At 42.4% G+C, this 11,378-nt stretch overlaps 1 protein-coding gene across 1 annotated transcript in view; it reads right to left on the reverse strand.

Annotated features, from left to right (window-relative positions):
- LOC115356890 (ephrin type-A receptor 6-like) overlaps positions 1 to 10,224 on the reverse strand; it is a 75,016-nt gene extending 64,792 nt beyond the window's left edge. The window contains exon 1 of the mRNA XM_030048178.1: positions 9,785 to 10,224. Coding sequence (XP_029904038.1) covers positions 9,785 to 9,875 — 91 coding nt within the window. The 5' untranslated portion in view covers positions 9,876 to 10,224. The remainder of the gene's footprint in view (positions 1 to 9,784) is intronic.
- Positions 10,225 to 11,378: the final 1,154 nt, after the last annotated feature.

The raw sequence follows: 11,378 nt of genomic DNA on the forward strand, positions 1-11,378 counted from the left end.
ATCTGTTAAAGTCCGGAAATTTTTAAATGTCCGGTGAAAATATTCACAATTTGAATTTTATTATAACAGTCAATTTCCACGTAATTTTATTCATTTATTTATTTATTTATTTTTTTTTTTTTTTAAATAGACTGTGTGATCCCTGTCTCCGGTGTACCAGAGGGAGAGAGAGAGGGTTTTTTTTTTCTGCAGAACCGGATAAAAACAGCTCAGCGAAGTCGCCTAGGGGAGAACAAGGTCACAAGACTGATGCGCATTGCAAGTTGCGGAGAGACACTTGAGACTTTCGAGCTGCTGAATTAAGTTTTTATTGCATCTATTTGATTTCAAGTTGGCAGCACGCTGCGTTATTAAAATGGTATGAGCCCGTTTTTTTGTTTGCAAATTGTAGTTGCAATTGTTTGCAATTTTATGCAATGTTCATGTTAAAAGAGCACAGGCTTGTGCAATATTTATTTATTACGCACGTGAGTCAATTGACGGCACTCATTTAATTTGATACAGCCTGCTTTTCAATAAAAAGATTACGCTATAAATTGACATGCCTTGATATCATTCTTATATAGCCTGCATATAATTTTAAGCTCAGTAAATTCAGATAATATTTGACCGGAATGTCAAACATTTGTCCGGTAAATTGAAAACCTGCCGGTCACGTTGTCCTGTGCCAATTTTTTCTAACGGAAACCCTGATTCCACACATATAGAAAATGTAAAATGCATCAGTTCCTTGCCAGACACTGGGCGTTTAGAACAGCAAATGTAAAAGCTTTCATGAACTGGATTTTGTTTTAATCTCTAGTGTGTTGTTGCATCAGTAAGTGATGTCGAAAGTTGCAAAACAAACATGTAGGCTATTTATATGAATATGGCGAGGATTATCCTTTGAGGTAAAAACATTCATTAAAAATGGGGGCTTCACAGTAAAATTTATATTTGCTCGTAAAAATCAATGGGCTCTAGTTTCCCGGCGCAGCGCGGGGTGGCGCAGTGAGGCGAACCCCGCGCAGAGCTAGTTTCGACCGGCGAAACGGCAGAGGCGGACAGTGTCCAAGTTTCGCAGACGGACTTGCGCGGAGATGGGAGTGGTGGCGCAGCGGGGGGAGGTGCCGACAGATTCGGCTTGGCGCAGTGACAGTTTTGTGCCAAAAGGCTTCGCCGAGGTGCGCCAAAAGCTCGCCTCCTGAAACCACGTCTACTTTCCGCGCAAGGCGGAGCGGAGCCGGCGCAGTGGAAGTTTGGCTGGCTGGCGCACATCACCAAAACCTCACAATCAGCACAAACGGTGCCAATCTCCTTTGATCTGACATCAGCTGTGACGGGACAGTTGATATGGAGATATATGTATGTGCTGATTGTGATCGTAGCATTGAATAGTATTTTTTTCGGTATTTATTGCATCGTTCATGTGCCTGACATCCCGGAAGCCTGCCTGTGAGGTTTTGGTGACGTGTCCGCACTGCTCGCCGGTCTCCGCTCCGCGCCTGTCTCCTGGGCTCCGCTCCGCCTGCGGCAGTAGACCTCCATGTCAGCTGTGTAAACTTTCATTACGCCTTCACGCAGCGCATTTTAAAGGCGAGGACAGGGGCTCATTTGATTGGTTAAATGTGAATCGGCTGTGTCAAACCCACTCCACGCCTTCTCTCCTCCCTTGCGCCGGTAGGAGGGACGGCGGAGTACTTGCGCCACCGAGAACGGCGTGCCAAACTTGGAAAATCCGCCTGGCCACACCCAGTTGGCGAAGCGCATCTGCGCTACGCCCCCGCCTCGCCTGGTCTGCGAAACTAGAGCCCAATAACTTTAACAGACGGTGACAGAGCTGGAAAAAGAGAGATGTGAGGCAGGTAGGTAATGGAAAGACAGGGGACTCAGGAAGACGAATTTAAGGATAGATGCATGGATGGATGGATGGGTGGTTAGATGGATTGGTGGATAGATGGATGGCAGGTAGCTCCAGCAACATTGCAGCAGTCAAGACTGGCCTCATCACTGTTCCGAGTGTGTGATGCGGCTGCTCTCTTCGTCCATGTCAAATGTGTAGACTTCCAATTTTAACTGACTTCCATTTTAAAGGCGAGGACAGGAGCTCATTTGATTGGTTTAAAGTGAATCGGCTGTGTCAAACCCACTCCACGCCTTCTCTCCTCCCTTGCGCTGGTAGGAGGAACGGCGCAGTAGTTGTGCCAAGGCGCACGGCGTGCCAAACTTGCAAAATCCACTTGGCCACACCCAGTTGGCGCAGCGCAGCTGTGCTGCGCCCGCAACTCGCCAGGTCTGCGAAACTAGAGCCCAAAATGAAAGTTCCTTAGCTGCTTTAAGTACAGTTTAAAGAAATATTCAAAATCGTGAACCATCATGTAAAGGACAGGTCAAACTCAACACAAAGACAAATACAAAGAAAATCCTGAACAGGAATTCAGCACCATGAACACTGTAAAAACTAATGTCATCTGCGATATCTGACACCTCCTCATTTGCTGCACCTTCTACACATTGTTTAACACCATCCCCTGCTCAAAGAAAAGTGAGGCACTCCCAGAAATCAAACCCATCCTGGAAGCAGCACACCCTGCACCTTTCACAGTAGAGGACATGTGCCAGCAGCTGAACCGGTGCAAATTACCTGGCAAGTTTCAGGGGCCAGGTGGCATCCAGGTACGGGGCCTCAAGAACTGTGCTATTGTGCTCTCTCTGAATTCTTTATTCCATCTTCTGGGAATCCTGCAGGACTGCTTCAGTGAACACCTTGTGCACAATATCCACTGTCATACCAGTGCCCAAAAAACTCAGACCATCATAACTAACAGCCAAAAAAAAAAAAGAAAGAAAGAAACTGATGCTTAACATCATCCTTCCAATTGTTGGACCTCAATTGGATTTCCATCAGTTTGCCTGACTGACGATTCTGTGGCATGCCTCCTTCACTTCCTCGTACAACACCTAGAGTCACCCGCATAATTTTGCCAAACTCCTCTTCATCAGCTTCAGTTATGCTTTCAAAACCACTCAGTGCCACCAGATTATCAGTAAACTCCACCACCTCAGCGTCCCTCCACTTGTCATCCACTGGTACGCAGCTTCCTCAGCAACAGACCGCAAACAGCAACACTGGAGCCCCACAAGGTTGTGTCCTTAGCCCCTTCCTGTTTACCCTCAACACCAATGGCTGTATCAGCCCCTCACCCATCACCACATACTTCAAATACTCTAATTAAATGCCATTTTTGTACTCCTTAAGAACAATAACTCTGTTTTAGGCAATCAAGACTCTATCTCCCACTTCACACAGTGGTGCAAGAACAAATACCTGCAGCTGAATGTTACAAACACTAAACTGTTAATTAACTTTCCAGCACACACAGCACAGCCCATAACTCCACCCATATCCCCACCTGCATCATGTTGAGATGGTGAAGTGCTTCAAATGCCTTGGATTCACCCTGGACAATAAACTGAGCTATGAACAATACACCACTGACATCCACAAACTCTGCAAACAAAGGGCTCTAGTTTCGCAGACCTGGCGAGGCGCGGGCGCAGCGCAGCTGCGCTGCGCCAACTGGGTGTGGCCAAGTGGATTTTGCAAGTTTGGCACGCCGTGCGCCTTGGCGCAACTACTGCGCCGTTCCTCCTACCGGCGCAAGGGAGGAGAGAAGGCGTGGTGTGGGTTTGACACAGCCGATTCACTTTAAACCAATCAAATGAGCCCCTGTCCTCGCCTTTAAAATGCGCTGCGCGAAGGCGTAGTGGTAGTCTACACATTTGACATGGATGAAGAGAGCAGCCGCATCACACACGCACTGAGGCCAGTCTTGGCTGCTGCAATGTTGCTGGAGCTACCTGCCATCCATCTGTCCACCCATCCATCTAACCACCCATCCATCCATGCATCTATCCTTAAATTTGTCTTCCTGAGTCCCCTGTCTTTCCATTACCTACCTGCCTCGCATCTCTTTTTTTCCAGCTCTGTCACTGTCTGTTAAAGTTATTGATTTTTACGAGCAAATATACATTTTACTGTGAAGCCCCCATTTTTAATGAATGTTTTTACCTCAAAGGATAATCCTCGCCATATTCATATAAATAGCCTACATGTTTGTTTTGCAACTTTCGACTCCATCACTTACTGATGCAACAACACACTAGAGATTAAAACAAAATCCGGTTCATGAAAGCTTTTACATTCGCTGTTCTAAACGCCCAGTGTCTGGCAAGGAACCGATGCATTTTACATTTTCGATATGTGTGGAATCAGGGTTTCCGTTAGAAAAAATTGGCACAGGACAACGTGACCGGCAGGTTTTCAATTTACCGGACAAATGTTTGACATTCCGGTCAAATATTATCTGAATTTACTGAGCTTAAAATTATATGCAGGCTATATAAGAATGATATCAAGGCATGTCAATTTATAGCGTAATCTTTTTATTGAAAAGCAGGCTGTATCAAATAAAATTAGTGCCGTCAATTGACTCACGTGCGTAATAAATAAATATTGCACAAGCCTGTGCTCTTTTAACATAAACATTGCATACAATTGCAAACAATTGCAACTACAATTTGCAAACAAAAAAACGGGCTCATATCATTTTAATAACGAGGCGTGCTGCCAACTTGAAATCAAATAGATGCAATAAAAACTTAATTCATCAGCTGAATTAAAATCAAAAGTCTCAAGTGTCTCTCCGCAACTTGCAATGCGCATCAGTCTTGTGACCTTGTTCTCCCCCAGGCGACTTCGCTGCTGTTTTGATCCGGTTCTGCAGAAAAAAAAACCTCTCTCTCTCTCTCCCTCTGGTACACCGGAGACAGGGATCACGCAGTCTATTTTTTTTTTTAAATTATAAATAAAATTACGTGGAAATTGACTGTTTTAATAAAATTGTGAATATTTTCACCGGACATTTAAAAATTACCGGACTTTGGCAGATTTTACCAGTCATAGTCCGGTGATTACCGGATAACGAAAACCCAGAGTGGAATATTTAAATATATATGGAAGAAGAACTGTGTAGTTAACAGGAGCAGCGCCAGACACCATGACTGGAAAAAAGACATCACTGTATGGGACACATTGTTTGACTGACAGGTGATCAGGTTGGGTTTCCATTACGCTGCCAAACGGTGCCAATCTCCTTTGATCTGACATCAGTTGTGACAGGACAGTCGATATGGAGATAAATTTATGTGCTGACTGAGATTATAGCATTGAATAGTGGTTTCTGTGGGTATATATTGCATTGTTACTGTGCCTGACAATCTGTGAGGTTTTGGTGACGAGTGCGCACTGCCCGCCTGTCAGCCAAACTTCCACTGCGCCAGCCACGCTGCGCCTTGCGCCGAAAGTAGACGTGGTTTCAGGAGGCGAGCTTTTGGTGCACCTCGGCGAAGCCTTTTGGCACGAAACTGTCACTGCGCCAAGCTGAATCTGTCGACACCTCCCCCTGCTGCGCCGCCACTCCCATCTCGGCGCAGATCCGTCTGCGAAACTTGGAAACCGTTCGCCTCGCGCGTTGCGCTGGTCGAAACTAGCTCTGCGCGGGGTGCGCCACCCTGCGCTGCGCCGGGAAACTAGAGCCCAAAGACTGTAATACACAAACTGAAAGCACTCTCCTTGTTCCTTGTTTCTCCACCATGTTGACTCCCTCCAATAGAAATGAACTCATATGTATTACACAAAACACCTCCAAAATTATTGGCCTCCCCACCCCAACTGCTCAGACCTCAACAGCAAAACCATGACATGCAGAGCATGCTTTATAGCACATGACCCGTAGGCACCCTTTCAGCCCACTCTTCACACTACTTCTATCTGGTCACAGGTACACATCCCTGGCCTGGAAACAAGCACACTGTGCCAGGACTTTTTGTCCTCTCTACCATAGCATCACTCAACAAAATACACCACTCGTAGCATCACTCAACAAAATAGAGTGTGGACAATAAAGAATCTATCTATCCCTGTCATATACACACACGCATGCACTAACAAACACACATGCATACACAGTTGAACAATAATTCAATTCCACCAACCATCGTTGGAGACAGGAAATAATAGATGACCCAAGTCCACAGTGTTGAATAGGATACTCATATTTCCTCACTGAAAATGCACACACACACACACACACACACACACACACACATACACATATAGAAATGAAGAGGAGTACTTTATTCGTTGACAAAATCAAATTAATCTTGTCTAGACATCTTTGTCTGAGGGCCTAATAGTGGGCAATTATCATTATCTGACAGCAGAAAAATATTAGTAAATATTAGTAAATAGTGATAAATATAACTCATGCAGTTAATTAATATCTTTTAAGTGCAGCTAGTGGCCAGGATTTATACATATATCCACACACACACACACACACACACACACACACACACACACACATATACATATATATATATATATATATATATATATATATATATATATATATGTCACAGCCTTTACCTAGCCTTGGCTTTGTAAAATAGGCTTAAATAGGCTTAGTCTCTAAAAACCTGGGCTTCAGATGACTGGGAAAGTACTTTGTCTTCTGTGCAAGCGGCTCATAAACACTAACACTGGATAGATTGAGTCAGAATCCTCGATTACATAAGCCTTTTGGCTGATAGCCAAATAGACAGGCACATGCCTGAGATCTGTCAGAAAGAGAGACATTTCTCTTGGGGCCCCTAGTTTGAGAATATTTTTTGCAGTTACCAAGGATGTTCATATACCCTCCTCCATTAAGATGAGCACAGATTCACAAAGCATGTGCATCGTTTAACAGTAATGATTCATAAACCAAAACAAATGCTTTTACAATGACAACAACAAAATGACCAGTGTTGTCGAAATGGCATGTCTCTCTCATTCAAAGGGATACAATGTATTTGCACAAGTGTTTCTCATTCACAATAGTAGTTTACCTTGTCACCTTGTTCAGATTAACTGCGCCTCGCTACAGAGATTGAGCTTGTTCTCAGAATATTTGAAGCTTTGTGCTGTAGTGGCCCATATTTTGAAATGACCTGTTGCTAGATTAGACACATCTGCACATGAAAGGCAGCAGTTCAACACACATGCACAAAGGAAAATGAGGATGAAAAGACTGGTGGAGAGAGGTTTTGGCACATGAAAGTATCATCGCTTGGCACTGACCCTGCACAGTTATTTTTCTGACAAAATACCATACAAAACATTTAGTGTTGTCAGTTACCAGTCAAACCTGCATCAAAGCTACCACCTATTGCTAGTTAGTAAAATGTGTAAGCATATGAACAGATTACTGTAAAATTGTTTCACTGTGTGTTAACAGCAGAAAAACAAGCCCATAAGAAAAATATAAATGTGATCTAATTCTACATGAATTAACCTTGCTGTTGTGTTGTTGTAAAAAGCTAATGAACAGTCAATAATGATAGCGCTTATTCAGTGAACAGTATGCATTCCATTTTGCTGTGATTTGTTCAAGGCTGCATTCACAATAGTCAGGATAAATCATGATGACATCTTTGTAAACTTATCAGTCAGCAATCTGACTTTACAACTAACATTCTGCATGGCATTTTTTTTAAGGAAGATACATTACATAACCCTATACGAACCGTGTACCTCTTTTTTTTTTTTTTAATCTTAAAAGGGTTAATGATGAAAGCAGCTAAGTTAAATCACTGAGATGCAAAATGAGGAAGAAATTCAAAGAACTAGTGACAAAGTAAGCTCTCTAGTCTGTGCCCAGATGCTGTATTATAGTGCTCAAGCTTTTTAATCAGAAAAACTTCACTAGCAGTCACAACTATTTGCATTATTATTACTGTGCAGGCATGAAGTTTCCCCCTGTGGATCCCCTCCCCTCCAGGTCTGTCACCAGCACTGGCAGACACACATGCACACGTACACATACATGCACACGCATGCACGCACACACACACACACACACACACACACACGTACACACACACACACAAAAAGAATGTAAAGAATTTGACATTTGGATAGAGAAAGGTCTCCTGCCTTTTATAAAATGTGTATGTCAGACATGAATCATTTAGAGAGGTGTAGGTAATGTGTGTGTCTGCGTGTATATATACGGTTATATGTATAAGCACCGTGCCATATATTTGCATGTGTGTGAGTGTGCAAGTGTGTCTGAAGGGTGGGGTTGTTCTCAGAAAGCTTATTGCCAGCGAAAATGAAACAGTTGAGCTTAACATAATTATGTCCCATGTTACTCATACATATGGAACAGCTTGTACTCTCCTAGTGATGCTTTTAGAAAATGATGCAGCTATCTCTTATTCCAACCTATTTACTCAGCACTGGTCAGATGTTGCATCAAAAAAATTCTGGTGATGCTCATAATAGGTGTAAGCTTGCTCATTCTACAGTACACAAATCAAAATATCACACGTAGGTTCTCTGTGTCAGTGTGGCATAATACTCCAATATGCTAACATTAACAAATGTCTACAAACTTCTTTTCAAGGGGATTTTGACACATTCATCAGTTCTTGCCCATTTAATTCTTGCTCATCAGTGACAGAGCTGAAACACTTACTCTGTATAATCAGTTTCTGAGTGGATTCTCAGCCAGTAATGTAAGTTAAATTATTATTCAAGACATTAATAATAGGCAGCTCAAAATGCCAACTTAGATGAGAGTGTGCTACAGCCTGAGGTTGACTCTCACACACAGTAATCTGTATCCGTATCTCAATGGCAATACACACTATGTATTGCCAGGGAAATGTTTCTCTGCACTCAGGTTGTGTGATTAAAGGTGACACCATGAAGTCTAATATTAGCCGAGATCTTTTTTTTTTTTTTTTTTTTTTTTTTTTTAAGCTGGTTGACTGAGCAGTAGTGGCAGCACACAGAAGCCAAACATAAATATTGGATGCATTTTTGATGCTGTAAAGGTTTGTTTACACACATCCTCTTTTTCAACTTTAGTCATGTATTTTGAGTTAGAGCAGGTTCTAAAAAGAGATTATTTTCCACTGGAATGTCCAGTCTTTCATTAATGTGTTAAACACACTCTGCATTAGGGCTATATCAGCTACTGGCAGAAGAAACAAACAGACAGCTTCTGGTGGAACAGAAACATTTACATTGCCACCTCCCATGTCTACAAACCCAAGAAACAGCAAATGCTCACTTTGCAAAAAAAAAAAAAAAATCAGCTCTGGTCACCTTACAGGAGAGTCTGTTGCTCTTGATGCAAATAAACAGCCACGTTTGCATTTAATTTAAAGGAAATTATATCCCTTATGATAAGTTTACTCTGGCAGACAGGTGATTTTTTTTATTGCATTGTGCTAGAGCATACAACCCATTTTGTTCTTTGCACCTAAAAAGTTAACACTTGAACACATAACACTCAAATAAGTGCAGACACTACACTCTCGGCTTTAAATATGTTGGTTCCACATTTGACTTTTCAGTAACAGAATGCAACAATGTGTGTTGAATAAAATTTACACTTTTCATGGTTGAAAAAAACACAACATCCATCTGGATTCATTACAGCATCACTCTCACGAGACTGCACTGCGAAATATTACCTTAGTATTGTGTGTGTGTGTGCGTGTGTGTGTGTGTGTAAGAGAGAGAGAGAGAGAGAGAGAGCACGCTGCATGTGTCAGGGAGAGGAGAGCAACCCCGCTTTGAGATATTCATCAACACATGCATTTGTGCAAATTGCATTAAATGCTCAAATTCTGCTGGCAGCTTCCCGCATTATAAGTCTGTTGGAAATCTTGTGACGCCCTCAGTACTCACCTTGGTTTGTACCTGGGTCTGTCAGGATACTTTTAAGCAAGAAGAAAAACACACAGTATTTCCCACTGGAGCGCATCGTTGAGTCAAACATCCGCTGAGTGAGATGCGCCCTGAACTCAAACGTAGGACAGACGCGTAAATAGATCCAAGAAACGGAAAGGTAAGGAGATTTCAAATAAGTAGGATGCTGCAACCTCCCCTTTAACCAAGCTCAGAAGGTCGCTGTTGGATCCACGGGAATTTTCTCTCTTTTTTCTTCTTTTTTTTTCAGCCAAACATTCTGACTCCCTCCATGAGGAGACAGGGGCAGAGACTGTGTAAACGACGAGCCATTGCGCACACCACTGTGAAGCAACTTCAAAATAGATAAATCGTATACTTATAGTCTATGTATTGTATAAAACCCTGTAGTTTGATAAATTAGGCGGGATAGTTGACGTCGGAAAGTGTAGGCTATCCCAAGACTGTTCAACAGCGAACTTCCCCGGTGACTGTTTAGGTTAAAGTCTATCTCTCTTTTTCTTTTCTTTTCTTTCTTTCTTTCTTTTTTTTTTTTTTTAAAAATTCGTGCGCTTATTCCAAAATTAGAGAGAGAGAGGGGAACATGCTCGACTTCGCTCCTCGACTCACTTTCAGCCAGTGCATGTCTCTGTAACACTGTACGTCTCTCTCTCTCTCTCTCTCTCTCTCTCTCTCTCTCTCTCTCTCTCTCTCTCTCTCTCTCTCTCATGCTCTGGCGCAGATGATGCCGATTTCTGTTCTACTGCCTGGGATTTAGGCGGAGAGTGGGGTGGCAATATCTAACTTGGTCTTTATTTTCTATAGCATGTCATTGCTCACTTTATATCATGAAAAACGCATGGGTCACTCACTCCCATGGCTTCATACTGCTCAGACTGTGGGCTATTACTGTATTGATTCCCTGGCACTGGGGAGATTGAGAGAAACATGAAGACCACTGTATCACTTCTGTGCTATAATGTAGGTTATGCCTGCATTGGATTATGCTGTAGGAATAGTAATATGTCTAGGGCAGTCTATTTATGGTGGCAGGAGAGGAAGGCAACCAGACAAATAGATATACCATATCTTAGTAAAAGCTCATAGAATTATAATGATCATTTCAAAGGCAGCTACTTTTTTCTCTTTCTAAATTGTGGAGTAAATGTAAAGCAACAATTTGCAGAACAGATGTAACACAATAGTGATTCAACCTGTACCCAGTGCATGAAAGCTCACATTTTTTCCACAGTTCTAAGTCTACTCAGTGTGGTAGGTCATTCCAGGGAAAATATGCTGATGTGTAGGAAATGATGCATTTAATGATAACAGGCAGCAGCAAGAGTGGTTTGTTTGGAAAAGAAAAATAGAAGAAAAAGAAATGGGTATAAGGATCAGAAGATCCAAGGGAAAATGCCATTTAGTGGATACTTGGCTCAAAAGATGTCACAGAACTCTTTCTTGTAGATTACTGCTTAAATTACTCTCAGTGTGCATTAGGATCAAATATTTAATATTTTTCATATTTGAGAAAAGGCACATAAGAAAAAAGGGAAGGCCAGGTGTGTGTGTGTGTGTGTGTGTGTGTGTGTGT

Source organism: Myripristis murdjan, chromosome 3 (assembly GCF_902150065.1).
Source record: "Myripristis murdjan chromosome 3, fMyrMur1.1, whole genome shotgun sequence".
Classification (NCBI taxonomy): domain Eukaryota; kingdom Metazoa; phylum Chordata; class Actinopteri; order Holocentriformes; family Holocentridae; genus Myripristis; species Myripristis murdjan.